The following is an 18,664-nucleotide window of genomic DNA, read 5'->3' as shown; positions in this document are numbered from 1 at the left end:
TGATGCAAAATCATGTGTAAATATTTCTGATTAGGTGATGTTCATTAGCGTCAACCTTTGTATGATGGCATACAAATATCTCACTTTCGAATATCTCACTCTGCTGGATTAACCCTCTGAAGGGATTAGGGCATAGTGATCTTCCCTCCAGAATGGAACACACCCGTAATTCACATAAAAGAAAATATCCACACATAGACCTGTACAGACCTCGTTTCTTTATCTGTTGCAGGATAGTGCATCTTTGTCGGAGACGCACTGATGGTGCGCTGGTGATCTTGAAGGAAATCCCAGTAGAGCAGATGACGCGTGATGAACGTCTTGCAGCTCAGAATGAATGCCAAGTCCTCAAGTTACTGAACCACCCCAACATAATTGAGTATTATGAAAACTTCCTAGAGGACAAGGCACTCATGATTGCAATGGAATATGCACCAGGCACGTATTTTCTCACTTTTTGTCTATCACTAGGGGCAAAATAACTTTGGGTGAATCTTACGAAGAACTGTGGGTCTAAGTCCAAAATTAAAATTATTTTTCATTATAGTAATTCTCATTACTGTAATTAGATATGGTTTATACTGTATATTATATATAAAATAATGATATATTTTTTAATACATCATTGGTAGCTTTTTTTGGTGCCACCTTTAATTAATGCTGTCCATCCAGGCTTATTTTCATTATTGCATTACATTAATGAGTATCTAAAGACAATCCACTCTCTGAAAATAACGAGAATAACAAACTCAATGGTAAAACATCTGGACACATTACTCTAATGAGACTTGGGGGAAATGTGCTTAATATTCATGAAAATAATTTCACAATGCAAAAAATCCTAATGTTCCCAAAATAGGCTTAATTTTTATAGGGTTTTGCATCACATCGGGCTGTGATCTGTCTTTCTTGGTTTATTTTGCAATGACTGTACATTATCCTTTACCTATTTTCTTGATAGGATTCAGTGAGATTTACCCCTTTACTTTTGTGGCTAGAACTCAGAATTTTGACATGTTTTTTGACAACATTATGTAGATCAAAGCAAAAGGATTAACAGATTTGTGATCTATGGTTTCTTTGTGATTATTGTAGGTGGAACCCTGGCAGATTACATACAAAAACGCTGCAACTCTCTATTAGATGAGGATACCATATTACACTTCTTCGTACAGATCTTACTGGCCCTTTATCATGTTCACAATAAACTCATCTTACATCGGGACCTCAAAACCCAGAACATTCTCCTTGACAAGCACCAGATGATAGTAAAAATAGGTGACTTTGGAATCTCAAAAATTCTTGTCAGCAAGAGCAAAGCTTACACCGTAAGTGCCATGTAATACTGTTCAAGAATTTGAATTTCACAGCACATGATTTAGGTACAATTCAAAATCTCCTTTTTCCGACAGGTTGTGGGGACACCATGTTATATCTCCCCAGAACTGTGTGAAGGAAAGCCATACAACCAGAAGAGCGATATTTGGGCCCTAGGCTGTGTACTTTACGAGCTTGCTAGTCTCAAGAGAGCTTTTGAAGCTGCAGTAAGATACCTTTTTTAGATATTTGACCTTGTGTATTGATTTAAAATCAACAAAAGGCTAATATTATATGTGATAAGTTTGGAATAGTATACTTTTATACTACTCATATTTCTGCACCATGTTGTTTGTTTATTGTATGTATTATGCAAATCTTCTGTATGCATGGAATGCTAAGATGACGTACTACATTTGCTAAAATATGCAGTATACAACAAAGCACACTGTATGCATAGCATGGTGAAATTCAATTTTGCACAATGCTAATGTTTTTCTTCTTTTCTCAGAACCTGCCAGCCTTGGTGCTGAAGATAATGAGTGGCACCTTTGCCCCCATCTCAGATCGTTACAGCCCAGAGTTGAGGCAGCTAATTCTTAACATGCTGAATCTGGATCCGTCCAAACGACCCCAACTCAATGAGATAATGGCCCATCCCATCTGCATCAGACCACTGCTCAATCTCTACACTGACATAGGCAACGTCAAAATGCGCAGGTAGGATTTATTATTAAAGGTGCAGTGTGCATTTGTTTTTGATGTTAAAACTCTTTCTCCTTCCCCAGTCTGTTCATCCGTCCGTATGTATCTCTATCTATCTATCTATCTATCTATCTATCTATCTATCTATCTATCTATCTATCTATCTATCTATCTATCTATCTATCTATCTATCTATCTATCTGGTCTGTCTGTCTGTCTGTCTGTCTGTCTGTCTGCCTGCCTGCCTGTTTACAATATGCTCTTCTTGCTTATTTAGTTTTATTCTCTTTGCAGAATTGAAAAGCCACTATCTAATTTACAGACAGGCCCTCATGGGAGACCTGGTGGACGGGTAACCAGTACCAGAAACAGGGGTGTGATGTTATTCTTTTTATGATCTCTTATTATTATGTTGTAGTGCATAATTGAATTTGTTTTACTATAGACATTTGATTATAGTTTTTAACAATTGTTTTTATTCAGAGATAAAGGTGAACCATTGTCTAGTGTGTACAAGGCTTTTCTTTTTCCATTTGCAATTTTTTCTCATTCCCTCCACTTCACTAGGTGGGCTGTCCAGTCTAACTTCAACAAAGATGATGCACCCATTGCCTTTATCTTCTGTTTACACCTGGGGCAGTGGTTTTTCCACTCCTCTGCGTCTACCCATGTTAAACACAGCGGTTATCCAGGTGTCCCTGGGCCGCACCCAGAGGATGGGTGTCACCAAATCTGGGAGGCTCATAACTTGGGAGGTGTGTTGACGTTTTCCCATCATCTGAATTCAGTATGAATCATATTCAGTGCAGCCAACTGCATTCTCTCCAAAGGCACCTGTGTGGCTCCTTTTACTGGCTCAATATGATGAAATGAGAACAAATAATAGAACAGAACATGTTTTTCTATACAAAGCTGGATCTCAGAGTTTGTACTTGTACGGGGTGGTACTGATATATGGTTTGATTCAATGACAGGCCCCTTCGGTTGGATCTGGTGAGCCCACGTTGCCTGGTTCTGTTGAGCAGATGCAGCCCCAGTTCATCTCACGCTTCCTTGAGGGACAGTCTGGTGTCACGATAAAATCTGTCTCATGTGGTGACCTCTTTACCACCTGCTTGACAGGTTACTGGTCTTTTGCATTCCAGAATTTTCTATACGGACAGAGCATATATAGCTCATTTCAAGTTAAAACTGATATGTAAACAATAACATTACTATAACATAATAGTGAACCTTCAATGTCAGGTTTTGCAGCAGCATATCACCCTGCAGCTCTCGCCTGGTTCTATCATTGCAGTATCATTGATTTCAGGTTTACACACCTATAGAGAGCACATGAAACAAAATGAACTTAAGGGTGCTTTCACACTAGCACTTTTGTTGCGCACCTGGGATTTTCGTGGTAAATCCAAAGAGTAAAACTTTAATACTTCACATAACACAGTAATGTCTTCTCGAGTTGTTACCTAGATAAAGTGGTAAACAGCTGCCGCTTGTACTCGCATTGATGATGTAATCGGACCGTGCTTCAGATTAAAAAAATATGATGTGAGCTGTGACCAGCGGGGGCTGGGGGAGGAGGGAGGATACAAACTCATGGTTCGGTCCAAGCAATCGAACCAAGTGTGAAAGTCTGGCTACACAACTAAGCATGGTGTGATTTAAATGTTGTAGTTGTAGTTTAGGATGGATGTAAGAAGTATGTAATCACACTTTTTACCCTCCTTCTTACAGACCTCTTTAAGACCCATTTGTTCCCACTGCAACAGCTAATCTCTTGTCCCCAGGCATTGTAGCACAGCAGTATGCATTTGTCTGCTCTAAAGAAAAGGATATGCTGTTACTTTGTGTCTCTGCAGGAGAATCATTAGTCCTGTGTCACTAGCAGATACAAAGGATTTAAGGGACTCACTTCCAGCTCAATTGCTTTTTTGTACAACACTTGATGGTGAAACGATTGTTGTTTAATCCTTTGTTTTGGATTAAAACTGTTCTATTTCAGTTTGTATGATCGTTGCCTATATTCATCAGCAGCTGCATCTATAATCCACTCGATTTGCTTTCCTTTTGCAGATAGGGGTATAATCATGACGTTTGGAAGCGGAAGCAATGGTTGCCTAGGACATGGCAATTTCAATGATGTGACACAGGTAAATTGTCCAATATAGATTGATCTATAGTTTTTCAAAGCGGTTTAGTGATGCTTGTGAAGGCATTGTTACTATACATACTCAGGATTAGCCATTTGAACAAACCCATAACACGAAGCCAGAAACATACTTTACGCATGTACACGAATGCAGACGCAAGCGCTTGGCCAACGTGCGACCCTGTTGAACATGCTAACGTGCGTTCTTGCATTACTGTGGCTGTAAAAAGCCTCAGTACTTAAGGGGGACATAGAGTTATCTTCAAAACTGCATTGTTAAACTGGTTATCATTAAGAGGATAATTCACCTCTCATCGTTTACTCAGTTTCATGCCATCCCAGATTTGTTTTGCTTTCTTTCTTCTGCAGAACACAAATTAAGATTTTTAATTGAATATCTCATTTCTGTAGGTCCATACAATGCAAGTGAATGGTGGCCAGACCTTTCAAGCTCCAAAAATTACATAAAGGCAGGATGAAAGTAATCAACTCCAGAAGCTGAAAGTCTTCTGAAGCGATGCAATCACTTTGAGTGAGAAACAGATCAAAATTTCAATCAATTTTTACTGTAAATCTCCACTTTCACAATGTGAAAGTAAATGTGAAAGTGGAGATCTATAGTAAAAAAGGACTTAAATATTGATCTGTTTCTCACCCCTATTATATCACTTCTGAAGACAGAGCTTTAACCACCAAAGTTATATGGAATACTTTTATGCTGCCTTCTTATGATTTTTGGGGCTTGAAAGTTCTGGTCACCATTCACTTACGGACCTACAGAGTTGAAATATTATTCAAAAAATCTTTGGTTGTCTTCTGCAGAAGACAGATTGTCATGCACATCTAGGGCGGCATGAGGGTGAGGAAATGAGGAGAATTTTCATTTTTGGGTGAACTATCCCTTTAAGGTAAAAATACTATAGTATAGTATAAATACTATTACTACAGTTAATATTAAATACCAAATACTATAGTATATTACCTTGATTCTATACTATACTTGCTAAGCAAAACTCTCTTCAAACTGTTTCTCCACCATTATTGTAGGTCACAATAATGCCTGCAATAATGCTCCTTCCTGAAACGTTGAGAATGTAACTCTTGCACACAAAATCGACCGTTTGTGGGTCTTTCTTCAATTTTGGGCACTTTCATGACCCAGGGGCTGATTATTATTTAAACCAACTCATTTTTTCTATCTATTATATGAAAGCCTCATTAAAACTAAATTGGAAACTTTTTACCAGACCTTGATAATTTATTTATTGTACTTTTCAAATATATTTTATGCATAGATTTGACTGTTTTAGCCTTGTCCCAGACCCATACTATAGAAATCCAGTGTTATGAATGCAGGAGGAGGCAGACAAGGGGTTGGACCTATGTGCGGTTTTTATTCAACAACGGTGAGGGTAAACAGACAGCAACAAAGGAAATAACCACGATGGGTAAGACAAAACTAAAACAGGGGAACATCGAAGGAACACGGAAACTGGATGAATACAACAAGACAGGCAGGCAGGGCAGGCAAGACAACGGGATCCGGGCATCAACAAACATCAGAAAAGAGGGAACATGAACATTCAAACATCTACCAACAAGCATCAACGATCGACAATGACTGAACAAAGAACCAGGGTTTAAATACAGAAAGGAACAAACAAGGGAATGAGGGACATCTGGGGGAAACAATCAGGGAAGGAGAAACAATTAGGGGAACACCAATCATAAAAAGAAACTACAAAAGGACTACAAAAACCAAACAGGAAACAGGAACTAAACTAAACTTCAACATAAAAGCACAAAAACAGAAGACAACAGTGAACATGACATCCAGTATAAAAGTACAAATTATTACATGTTTAAAATGATAAACTATGATAAATGAAGAGTGAATTAAACATAAACTATTTCAGTATTTTTTTGTAATTTTTTTTTTATAAATTATAATAATAATAAAAAAGGGATATCTATACATTTTTGCATAATTTCCACCACTACAATTTTGCCCCTAATCCTTTTTTTATTTTCTCTCAAAAGTTAATGTTCTTTTTAACCAAGTCCACAAAATAAGACATTTTTTAATTCAAGGTAAACATCACTTAACAGAGTATTTTTATTGGTAATTTCCAATCAAGCTGTAATTTTAACAAATTATGCAAAAAGTATGAAAATCATATTTAATTAAGTTTATTTATTTATTTCCGATACATGATTCAACGTTAGCTCTGAAATTAGCCTTAGCAAGACAAAAGAGTTGGACATTTTTATTTAAAAAACGTAAAAAAAAAGAATTTCCATCTTAATTTCCACCACAGAATTAAATTAAACGCAACACAGAATTTGAGATGTACTGGGAATGTGATGGGAATTTACATGACTTTCAGAAAAAAAAGACAAATCTCCATGTAATGCATGTGTACACTGTTGGACATTAGTGATTGTGAAATTAGTGAGAATGTGACATTTTTTTAACACAACTTTACTTTCTTAAAAAGAAGAATAAACACTGTGTTTAAAGTGCCTGAAGTTGAAGAAACACCCATGTCCTCAATAATGCAAATTTCATACATCACATTGTGTGGCTTGTTGAGGAAAAGCTAGTGCTTTTCTTAACAATAAGACTTATTATTTTCACCAGGATTGCACATACTAAAACAGGTGATATAATACCATGAATTTGACACTGAAAGAAGAACTCAAGCCTTATCTAAAGATCAAAATATCACAGAGACTTGAGGGTGGGCTCTTTTGACTTGGGCCACCAAGCAACACCATAACAACCATCTCAAACAACCTTGCAACCACTTATCAGCACAATAAAACCACACAGAACACATTAGCAACCTCATAGCAACTCTCTGACATCCAATTAGAAAAAACCTAGCATTGCATGGTGAGGATTTCTTCATAAGCAAGCACCACTCAATTTTTCTTTCAAAAGTATAAACATCTAGTTGTATTTGTGTGCTTTCTCATGTCCCTGTCTTTGTATTCAGCCCAAGATAGTGGAGGCTCTCCTGGGTTATGAGTTAGTGCAAGTGTCTTGTGGAGCATCTCATGTACTGGCAGTCACCAATGAGCGAGAGGTCTTCTCCTGGGGGAGAGGAGACAGTGGTAAATGAGCACCGTCACTTGTCTCTTGAATGCTGTGTTTCTTTGGTTTAATTTGTTTTCTTGTAGACAGCAGTGCTTCCAGGCAAACCTGGCATTTGTGCTCCACCATTCTCCTCTCTCTCTCTTTGTCTGACAGGTCGGCTAGGTTTAAGCACTCAAGACAGCCATAATTCCCCACAGCAGGTGAGTTTGCCGGATGATTTTGAAGCCCAGCGAGTGCTGTGTGGGGTGGACTGCTCCATGATCACAAGCATACAGCACCAGATTCTGGCCTGTGGGAACAACAGGTACTTGAAATAGCATTCTTTAATGTCTTTTCACAGTTCATTATGAAATGCACTTTCAATAAAGCATTTAATATTTTTGGACTAGGGTCTAATCTTGCCTTCCCAGCAAATGGGGGTCCGCCAACGGCCACTTAGGTCTGCATTCGGTTAATTTTGTAATGTTTGACATTCCCAGGCCATTTTGGACATTCACCACAGGCCACCTTTTTGTCCGGGCAAAACATTCTGAAAACCATGTTCTTGGGACGTTTGCAAACATCCCTGTTTCATCCTATTAACATAATTTTGTCTTTGGTCCCTCAACCAATGTTTCACAAATTTCAGTGATTAAATGCATTAAATTGTAGGGATGTATTTTAAATGAATAAAGCTTTTTCTAGATATTTTATCATTCTTGTGCTTTTACAGAGAATGAGGGAAAATGTATCAATAGTTTCATTGTGTGAACTTGTCAAATTATAAGCACACAAAATGATTAATCATAGCTAGAGCTCTGGTGAGCTGTATATAGCTTTTCTTCTTTAAAGGAATAGTTTACCCAAAAGGAGAATTCTTCAATAATTTACTCACCCTTATGTCGTTCCAAACCCACATGACATTCTGTTTTATGCAGAACACAAAAGGAGATGTTTTAATTATTATTACAGGCCATCTTTCTTATACAAAGTCACTTAACCATGTGTACCACTGTGAATAAGCTCATGAACGTGCACAAAACGTCAAGATTTACCAAAACCTATTTTATGCCTTCAGAAGACTTGGAATATGACACAGGAGTTACATTGACTACTTTCATGATACTTTTGTGTCCTTTTTAAACTTTAAACTGAGATTCACTCCTGTTGTATTGGACCAATTTTCAGGACAAAATCTCCTATTCTATTCCTACTTACAGGTTTAAATTATATGATGCTGTAAAAACACTCACTGAGCACTTTATTAGGAACACTATGGTCCTAATAAATTGCCTGATGTGGTCTTCTGTTGTTGTAGCCCATCCACCTCAAGGTTTGTTGTTTTGATATTCTGCTCACTACGATTGTACAGAGTGGTTATCTGAGTTACCGCACGCAGCCTTTCTGTCAGCTCAAACCAATCTGGCCAATCTTTGTTGACCTCTCTCATCAACAAGGTGTTTCTGTCGTTCACTGGATTTTTTGTGTTTTTGGCTCCATTCTGAGTAAATTCATTCTTTAGCATTTAAAAAGTCTCTTATAAGAGCTTTCATCACAGGAAATGGTCTAACACTATGCTATCCAGATTTTACATAACTGATTCACACCCAGTTAGCCACACTATTGTACTCTGAATGCTACATATTCTATTGCATCCGTTATTCTTTCACTCTTATGTAACACTATGACTAAAAATTTCAATCTGATTTATTCACTCTCTTTTTTATTTTTTAATAACCCAAACAAACACTTCTGCTGGTTTGCTATAAATGAAGTAATATGATTCTCACACAAGTAAATAAAGTAACTACTTTATATGCAGATTTAATAAACTGGGCTTGGACAAGGTCTCTGGCACAGAGGAACCCCTGTCCCACTGTCAGGTGGAGGAGACCCACATGTTCCAGCCCGTCCAGTCAGCTCCTCTCAATGTTGAGAAGATTGTTTATATAGACATCGGAACAGCACACTCTGTTGCAGTCACAGGTTAGAATGTTGATGCTGGTTGTCTTATAACACTATTTACATTAGAGGTCAATGAGGGAATGGCACGAAACCTGTCAAGAACACGTCTAGGTCATATATCACCCCAAAATAAAAGAAAGAAATAAGAAATCAGATTTAGCTTGAAAATGTAGTGTATTTTAAAAGACCATTAAGCTTTTTTGCAGATAAAGATAGAAAGCATCCCGCACACCACATCTGATTCTCATTACTGTAACACAAGAAAATGAAGGCCACGTTAAGGGCTTTCACACCTAGTTCATTTGAGCACTCCAAATGGTCTCAGAGCGATAGAACAACCCAAATGTCCCTCTAAAAGGTCTCAAAAACATTTTGTGGGTTTGTAGGTCCTTTTGTGATTTGGTTGATTTGTGTGATGTGAAGGCCAAGACCACATTGCCTTTCGTTATGACTTAAGTACCTTGGGGCTTGCCATACAAACCTGTATTACACAATCGCCTGCTCGCTATTACTTAATCTAATGATTTGATTGCGATTATTGCGAACTTTAAATTCCAATCACATTTTACTGTTCAAATAAAGGAATTTTAAGTGAATATATAAATAACATGACCACGACTGCATTGTCTCATTTTTCTGTCTTGTATTATCTGAGCATTCCAAATGAACCGGTTCCAAAAGTTGATCAAAAAGGAAAGACATGTTTTAAGTATTTGGAAATATTTTAACATTTAAAATATAATTTTTCATGTCATTCTGTCCCTGTGCAATATTTAAATTTTTTAAAGACTTATAGAGAATCATATTGAACTGGGTTTGGTTTAGACTGCTGTGTATGGGAAACTACCCTAATGCACATTTGGAAACATTACCCATGTTTGTTTAGCCTTTTCCCAGACATTTAATTTTAAACTATGAACATACATGATAAAAATACAAATAATTACATATTTAGGCCCAGATATATGTCATACGAAACCGAAGAATGAATGGGTATGATGTAATTTAGAAGAAAATCGTGCCAAATAAAAGTTGTTTTTGCATTCGGAACAGCTCACCTGGGCGAACTTTTAGGAAAACTTCTAACCGGCTGCTAAACAACTTCATCCTCATATTTAAATGTTCCTCTAAATGCCTTCCCCAGCAGCGTGGCGGGTATCTGAGTGTTCGGGAACAGTATACCGTTGCTTGGCTGTTTAGAACTTCCTTTTACCCCTGATTGAAGAATGAAGAAAAACTTTTCCGGAAGTATATCGGGGCCTTTATTTTGTGAAAATTATTTCTATAAATTTGTCAAAAATTGCATCTGGTTCACAGTTGTTTCCTCACTTCCATCACACCAAACATTGATTTTTTTTAAGTATTACTGTGATTTTTATTGGCCATAATTTGCAATCAAGCTATAATTTTGCCAAATGATACACACATTTTGAAAATACGATTTACTTGTGTAAATTTAGGATACATAAAATGTTAGCTATGAAATTAGCCTTGGAAAGACAAATAAGTCAGCCGTTTTATTTGAAAAATGTAATTTCCATCAATGTCATTTCCACCACAGGAGAATTCAAGCTGTGCTGGAAATTACACTGTGGCACATGACATTCTTAAAAAAAATAATAAAAGAAAGAAATATCCTGTGATGTATGTACATATAAAAAAAATTGTGAGAGTGTGAAAAATGTTTTCAGAAATCCTAGAAATAAAAAGTTGAAGAAACACCCAAGTACATAATGGTAATATTTGTTGTACTGGCTTCTGTTTTCTGTAATACAGTAATGAGATTTTAATGACGTTTAAACGCACCGCCCAGATATATTATGGTAATTATAATTTGTCATGAAAACAATGTCTCAATGCAAAAGAAAAAAAGAAATGGTCTTTTAAATGGTCGTAATGGTCTTAAAATCAGTTTAATTTTCTTTATGTAAAATATTTTTAGATTTTGAGTTGAAATGTTTTTCGGAGATTAACCCCAGTATGGTTCAGTTTTGATTTAGTCTCATTGCTTTGGAACATACCGACTAACAGACCATAAATATGTACCATATATGCAGAGAAAGGTCAGTGTTTCACCTTTGGCAGTAACCAGCATGGGCAGCTGGGATGCAGTTCCCGCAGAACCAGTCGAGTGCCCTATCAAGTCCCAGGACTGCAGGGGATCACCATGGCCGCATGTGGGGATGCGTTCACGCTGGCAATTGGAGCAGGTAACTAAGATGTATACACACCGAAGATGTTGACCTATTCCTGATGCAAGGCAGTGCATAAATGATTAACTCTTGTATATTTTATTAATGATGTTACAATCTGTGGGTCCAATCAGTCTCTTCTGTATTTTTTTGTAAATGTATCAGTCATTTGGCAATCCTTGTTTCAATACCAATACAATATTTAGCCCGTGTATGTTCAGTGCGTTTACTTGGTAAATCTCACTTTTGCTATTCTTCTTCTGTTTATGCATTTAAAAATTGTCAAGTAAATTTTCAGCCTATGTCATGTTAAAACTTCTGCAAATTTTTGGGCCAAGGCAGTTCATTGTATTTCATGTTTGTGAAGGACATTTCTGTTTCTTTTGTATGATATATCATTTTTGGTACTGCATTGGGTCACTAAAATCTTTGTTGTGAAGCAAAACTGAACTAAAACGTAGTTAAGAAGCACTGAACTAAAACAGTTCAAAATAATGGTAATCCAGTCCAGATTAAGTTTTATACACACATACATGTGTGTGTGTGTGTGTGTGTTTAAAAAAACTACAAATCAATAGAATTAGGGCATGCAATACTTGCTTTGGATATTGTATCATAGACAAGGCTGCTGTCACGGCAGTAATATATTCAGTCACAGAATGTGTTATAGGGGGCAGGTAGGTTAATTAATGTGACATGTGAGTAAAGGTCAGCGTGTAACCCCGACTGTGTCCTACAGGCTTAGAAGACTCTGAAGACCTTTATTGTTTCATGTTGTCTTTGTTCATTCATGATTCTCACTGGACCTGACATGCAGAGAAAGACAAAGATGTAATTCAGTCTCGTTCAATGTATATGGTTCTCAGACTTGTAAGTTTATTGACTGTTCCTTCATTTTGTAGAGGGGGAGGTGTACACCTGGGGTAAAGGGGCACGCGGTCGACTTGGAAGGAAAGAAGAGGACTCTGGGATACCAAAAGCAGTGCAACTCGACGAGAGCCACCCGTTCACTGTCACATCGGTGGCCTGTTGCCATGGAAACACACTGTTGGCTGTGAAACGTAATGTGCAGCTATAACTACTTTTACAAATATCAACAGATCTTTATTGTAGACATTTTTAGTAGTTTATTTAAATCTAAATTGTCCATTGTTGATTCAAATTTTTCTGTCATTGTTCTCTTTTTAGCATTTAGAGAGATAGCTCACCAGTCATTCTTTACTCACTCACATGTTGTTCCAAACCAGAATTACTTACTTTCGTTGAACACAATAGGAGATGTTTGGCAGAATGTTAGAGACTGACAGCCTCAGTCACCTTTAACTTTCATTGTATGGGAAAAAAAAGTTGTGTAAACATTTTTCCAAATTGGGGCTGCCTATCTTTGATGTGTTTGCATTTTTGTCACACTTTGCTTAGATTCCTCAGCAGAGGATTGGTTGAGCACAGACTAGTTTTATAGTAGGTGTATTCTGTTGTATGACATCACACATGAGGCAAAAGTCATTAGGCTTAAAAGAATATTTGTGGTTACCACAAATGAATTCCAACTTGTCCATCATTTTCTTCTCTTTTTTTAAAAAAAAAAGCAAAGATCTGTGTTATAGTGGGGCATTTACAATGGAAGTGTATTGGTAAACATTAAAATACTCATATTTCAAAAGTGTAGCCAAAAGACGTAAACAATATGCGTGTTAACATGATTTTTGAAAAAGTTGCTTACTAACCTTTTCTGTAATAAATACTAAAACCCCTAAAACGACAAAAAAATTATGATTTAAACAACTTTACAGCTCAAATAATATTAACAGTTTTAACAGAAGAATAAATGCCTTCATAAAATATTAAGATTCATATTTCTGCCTTTAAACCCTCCAGAAATCTGCCCCATCCACTTCCATTGTAAGTGCCTCACTGTTACCTCGATTTTTTTTAAATCCTTTTTGAATCCCCAATTTGGAATGCCCAATTCCCACTACTTAATAGGATCTCGTGGTGGCATGGATATTCACCTCAATCCAGGTGGCGGAGGTCAAGTCTCAGTTGCATCCGCTTCTGAGACAGTCAATCTGTGCATCTTATCATGTGGCACGCTGTGCTTGACACCGCAGAGACTCACAGCATATGGAGGCTCATGCTACTCTCCGTGATCCACGCACAACTTACCACGCACCCCATCCAATTCATCCGGGACACAACTGTTTGAGCTGTTGCCATCAGGAAGGCAGTTCAGAACAGTGGCAACAAGGACAAATAGACTGAAAACAGCCTTTTTCCACAGGCTGTAAATTCCCTAAACTCCGGTAGGTCTGTTATTGGGGGGAGCACCTCCACCTGTACTGGTATAGATTGACCCCACCCATAACATACATACTAGGACTGATCTAGGATGAGATACTCATTTTGTTGCAAGTCCTGCCACATTGTGTAATGTCCCAGTATGCAAATATATGTTTAATGTTATTATTTTGTGCACTTTTCTATAGGTGTAGGCACTTTGTGTGAGCTGTTTGGAGATGATGCTACTGGACATTTCATTGTAAAAGCAATGACAATAAATTAATCAATCAATCATTGAGAGCAAGAAACACTAATTGTGACCACGAGGGGGTTACCCTATGTGACTCTACCCTCCCTAGCAACCGGGCCAATTAGGTTGCTTAGGAGACTTGGCTGAAGTCACTCAGCACACCAAGGATTCAAACTCATGACTCCAGGGGTTGTAGTCAGCGTCAATACTCGCTGAGATACCCAGGCCCCCGATTTTTGCTTCTTTTTTTTTAAAGAAAAGGATGGACGAGTCAGCATTATTTTTGTGATAATAAACATTACAGTATGCCACAAATTCTGTCGATTGAGCTTAACTTGTATTGAACCTGGAATATTCCTTTAGGTAGATTGCCAGGACTGCACAATAGCAATCTAATATTCTAATGGATCATTTCTCTCCTTTTCTCAGCATTTTTTGATGAGCCTCTTCCAAAGTGATATCGCTGCTCCAAGTTACTCAACAAACTCAAGAGAAGAAGCATCAAGTGTGAATGTATCCTGATGTGGGCTATTTGAGAATTTGCAAATGTTTGTATATGAACGTGATCAGAGCTGCATTCTTTGATTCATAAAGACATTTTTGGCTGTACCGAATGTACATAAATTCAAGTGAGCAATATCTTTCAGAGTGTGCTCTGTTGTACTCTTTTGTGTAAAGACAAATATAGACTAAATTTGGTTAAAAAATAAGATCTTTATATAGCTTTGTAAATGAAATTGGAGTATTTAGTGATGTGATCTAATGAAAACTGGAGGGTTTTCATTAGATTACATCACTTCTCTGGGCATGCACACAAATGCACAGTCACATTAATATTATAACAGCTTTTTGTGCATTTATGTGGACAAACATTAAATCTTTAAAAAAAAATACTTGAATACTGGAACATTAAAGATATCACTTAAACAATTTAAAGCATGTTATTATTATCATTATCATCATTATCCAGAATGAAATAAATGATATATAAGTCGTGTTTTAATCTCAGATGAATGCAATCAACATGCATGATTCACACAAAGCTCTTGGGTCCATCAGGCTATGATGTAATTCATGGGCAATACGTGATGATGTCATTGTCTAGTGACTTTGCTGTGCACACCATATTTAAGAACGGTGAAAGTTCCTTATGCTTTATAAAAACGAACTATTAAATTACACTAATTAGGCTAAATTGTTTTTGTTGTTGTTTGCTCTGAAGTAACGTCTGCGCCTGCACGCGTCTCTTGTGTTGCTCGCCGATAGAGGGAGTTATTTCCCTAACAAAAAACTTTTCCTAACCTTTTGTTTCCAATAATCCAGTTAACGTCTTTGTATGCACCGAACTCGAGATTAAAGAATAAATAATAATATTTAGCAGCACCAACTGTAATTTTTCACGGGAATGAAAATGAGTCTGACTTACAGTCTCTTCAATGGCATGCACCAGCTGTAGAAAGGTGCAATATCGCATCAAATTTTCACAACCATATTTTCATTAGTTTTTTTTTTTTCTGCAATTTTTTTTGGGAAATACCTTGCCATCAACTGTACATCCCGTCAAAAATAATCAATAATATTAATATATAATACATATGATGCTAATCTAAATAATGTCCATAGTCTGTTGTAAAGTTTTTCTTCTTTGTGCACTATTTACATATTTAATTATTAAAACAGCAAGAAAACACAAACCGAAAATCCACAATTAATCTACATATGCAGCTGCATTGTTATTATAATTTATAGGAATGTAACTTTTATACAATTCCAGTCTAATAGGCTATTCACAACAGTGTTATTACAGTTTGGGATTTTTTATTTAATTTGTATTTCTATTAAATATTCAATTTGTCATTCCAAATGAGTTTCGTTTTTTCAGTTTCAGTTTAGTTCGTTTTTATTTTAGTTTTAGTATTTTTATGGCTGCCAAAGCAGAATAATTTACTGGTATCATCTAAAATGTCTATGTAAATGTTGTGTTCTTTGTGTTTTTTGGAGCTTCAAAGATTTGGACCATGTTGACTTGTGTTGTATGTACCCACAGAACTGAGATTGTCTTCTAATATCTTTGTTTTCACCAGAAGAGAGAAAGTCATACACATTTGGAATGGCATGAGGGTCAGTAAATGATGTAGGATATTCATTTTTTGGGTAAACTAACTTTTTAACTTTTTGAGGTTTTAAATTGAGTGGGAAAAGCAATGGTAAAGAAAATGACAAAACATTTTGAGGTGTAATACTTGTAAATGTTACATTATGATTTATGATGTAAAAGTGCATAAGAAAGTATAAAAATGAATTCCAAATACCTTGTAAATATTTTCTAGAGAATATTTTTTTCTTCTGTCCCACTTTACCACTTAAAGTAATCTGGGATTTGGTAAAAAGAGGGTCTTCAAAGGTTCTACGTCCCAGTAGTAAGCATTTTTTCATTTTTGCTTTTAACTAAAGTAGAAGACATCCTAAGCTTTCTTCAAAGGTATGTTACGTTATGTGTGTTTGGATCATAATGAAAAGTGTCAAGAAAAGGAAAATTTCCAAAAGTGGCCCACTTTGCATATATTCACTCTAGTATTAAAATCTAAAACAAATTAATTTGAAACAATGTTTATTTTAATTGTATTTAGTTTAGGTTTTCATTATAATAACACAGACAGTATTACTGTATATACTGTAAATAAGCCTCCATGCTGATTAGGGGCCGAGAGTGAGAGATTTAAAAATGGCTCCTCCCTCATAGAAATGTGGGTGGGGCTTCATATACCTAAACAGATTGGATTCGGGCTTTGTCTTTAGGCTGCCAGTGTTGTCAAGACGGGCAGAGAGACGCGTTGTAAACGTGCATCATTGCGTTCATCAAAGAGCACGAGCGCTACATCGACAGGCTCTTCACACACAGACCGTGGCTTTAGGCTGTCATCCTGATGCTGGACTGAGCCTTGTTGCTCGAAAGAGGAAGCTGAGAAGGAACAATACCTAGAGAGCTTGTGAATCGTTGGCAAGTGAATATCAATTTTCAGACCGAGCCCGTCTTCTGTCGACAGCGCCTTACCAAGCGTCATTGCAGAGGAACACAGACGCCAGTTTCCCTCGGCGCTTATTATAACACAAAAGCAATGCCGGGCTATGACTACAAGTTCCTCGAGAAACCCAAGAGACGCTTTCAGTGTCCTCTGTGTAGCAAAGCGATGAGGGAACCCGTCCAAGTTTCCACATGTGGACACCGATTCTGCGACACCTGTCTGCAAGAATTTCTCAGGTAAGAATTCATCTTTGACAACACATTTGCGCGTGAGGAATGACGCGTGAAAACAACAGTAAAATAATGTATAGTATAGACATGACCACATTCTTCTTTCCTTTTACAGCAGTGGGGATGTTTTCTTTAAACATCAACGTGTGTAAGAAAGATAATAAACCAAGTCCTAAGTCATAGTTTCACAACATGACAGACAGTTGACGTTTTTATAGCTGCCCGTAGGCCCTCGTTTCATCTGGCTGCCAATAGGAGACAGCGAATGATGTGTATGCAAATATAATGTAAATGAAGTTAGATGTTGTAGTGTTGGGAGGTTAACGCAGATGTAATTGGTGGTAAATGCTGCACTAACCACCCTATAGATAAAAGCAATGGTGTCAGTTGTGTTTTAAGGCAAACAGTTTAAATCCGGGTATCAGAAGCAACACTTTAACACTATGACAGAAGTTCCTGCTTTACTATATCAAAACATAGGTTTTGTTGTGTCATCATGACTGGAGCAGACAGTGAAGATGTTGTCTAAACTAAAGGGAATTAAACCCCCTGTGTCTTGTAGGAGAACCTTTCCAGACGCGCGCGCGCGTGTGTGTGTGTGTTTGTTAAGGCAGCAGAGCCCTCAGCTCTGGTCCTGTCTGTCATTATAGACCCAATGCACTGCACAGGGTCCCTATCTCACAGGTGGGATTAGGAAGGGATTCCATAATTGGAATCAGGGCCAGTGTGCCAAAAGTATGGGAGAGCTTTCATTTAGCACTATTTTGTGCTGCAGTCACTTCAGAAACTTTTTTTATTATATGTATGTTCTGTAAAAATGTGCAAGATAATACAACTTCACCTTCCAGTATGAAAAGCATCAAATTATGCCAGCGTAAATGCTGGGAATTTACTGAACATGTTATTTATTGAAAACACTTTACAATAAGGTTCCACTCATTAACATTAGTTAATACATTTGGTATCATTAACTAACAATTAATGATATTTGTTTACATCGTTTATTAATCTTTGTTCACAGTTCATTAACTAATGTTCAAATATACAACATTTGATTTAAAAAATGTATTACTATATAAAACTTTTAGGCACTTGTGAAAAATGTTGCATAGTGAGGATTTCTTCTAAATTTGGTTTGACCATCTTTGCATTCAAAAAAGCAGCAATTCTCCTAGGTACACCTGGACACAGTTTTTCTTGGTTGTTGGCAGATAGGATGTTCCAAGATTCTTGGAGAATTCACCATAGGTCTTCTATCATTTTCTCAATTGCTTCTGTCTCTTCATGTAATCCAAGAGTCAGTCTGACTCAAAGTTAAGTGGTGGGCATTCTGGGGGCCATGCCATCTGTTGCAGGGCCCCCTGTTCTTCTACTTTATTCTAATCTATTTGCGAAAGGATTTCCCATTGAAACACTAAAACTGAAGTCTTAAGATAAATGTTTTTGTGAAACATATTATGTGTAAGACTTT

General features: G+C 37.0%; 2 protein-coding genes across 3 annotated transcripts in view; both read left to right on the top strand.

Annotated features, from left to right (window-relative positions):
• The window catches only part of LOC127629986 (serine/threonine-protein kinase Nek8), a 35,863-nt gene extending 19,633 nt beyond the window's left edge, over window positions 1–16,230 (top strand). For both annotated transcript variants that reach the window (XM_052107341.1, XM_052107340.1), the window contains exons 2-15: window positions 233–438; window positions 1,096–1,328; window positions 1,413–1,544; window positions 1,829–2,037; window positions 2,317–2,396; window positions 2,590–2,777; window positions 2,997–3,144; window positions 4,096–4,172; window positions 7,171–7,288; window positions 7,425–7,575; window positions 9,073–9,236; window positions 11,273–11,425; window positions 12,310–12,468; window positions 14,367–16,230. In XM_052107341.1, the coding sequence (XP_051963301.1) occupies window positions 303–438; window positions 1,096–1,328; window positions 1,413–1,544; window positions 1,829–2,037; window positions 2,317–2,396; window positions 2,590–2,777; window positions 2,997–3,144; window positions 4,096–4,172; window positions 7,171–7,288; window positions 7,425–7,575; window positions 9,073–9,236; window positions 11,273–11,425; window positions 12,310–12,468; window positions 14,367–14,395 (1,977 nt within the window). In that variant the 5' untranslated portion in view covers window positions 233–302 and the 3' untranslated portion in view covers window positions 14,396–16,230. The remainder of the gene's footprint in view (window positions 1–232; window positions 439–1,095; window positions 1,329–1,412; window positions 1,545–1,828; window positions 2,038–2,316; window positions 2,397–2,589; window positions 2,778–2,996; window positions 3,145–4,095; window positions 4,173–7,170; window positions 7,289–7,424; window positions 7,576–9,072; window positions 9,237–11,272; window positions 11,426–12,309; window positions 12,469–14,366) is intronic.
• A 500-nt stretch (window positions 16,231–16,730) lies between these two features.
• The window catches only part of LOC127629943 (TNF receptor-associated factor 4-like), a 42,226-nt gene continuing 40,292 nt past the window's right edge, over window positions 16,731–18,664 (top strand). Inside the window, exon 1 of the mRNA XM_052107265.1 lies at window positions 16,731–17,199. Coding sequence (XP_051963225.1) covers window positions 17,057–17,199 — 143 coding nt within the window. The 5' untranslated portion in view covers window positions 16,731–17,056. The remainder of the gene's footprint in view (window positions 17,200–18,664) is intronic.

This window comes from Xyrauchen texanus, chromosome 36 (assembly GCF_025860055.1).
Source record: "Xyrauchen texanus isolate HMW12.3.18 chromosome 36, RBS_HiC_50CHRs, whole genome shotgun sequence".
In the NCBI taxonomy this organism is placed as follows: domain Eukaryota; kingdom Metazoa; phylum Chordata; class Actinopteri; order Cypriniformes; family Catostomidae; genus Xyrauchen; species Xyrauchen texanus.
The sequence above is the reverse complement of the archived record's forward strand: the minus strand, read 5'-3'. Positions and strand labels throughout refer to the sequence as shown.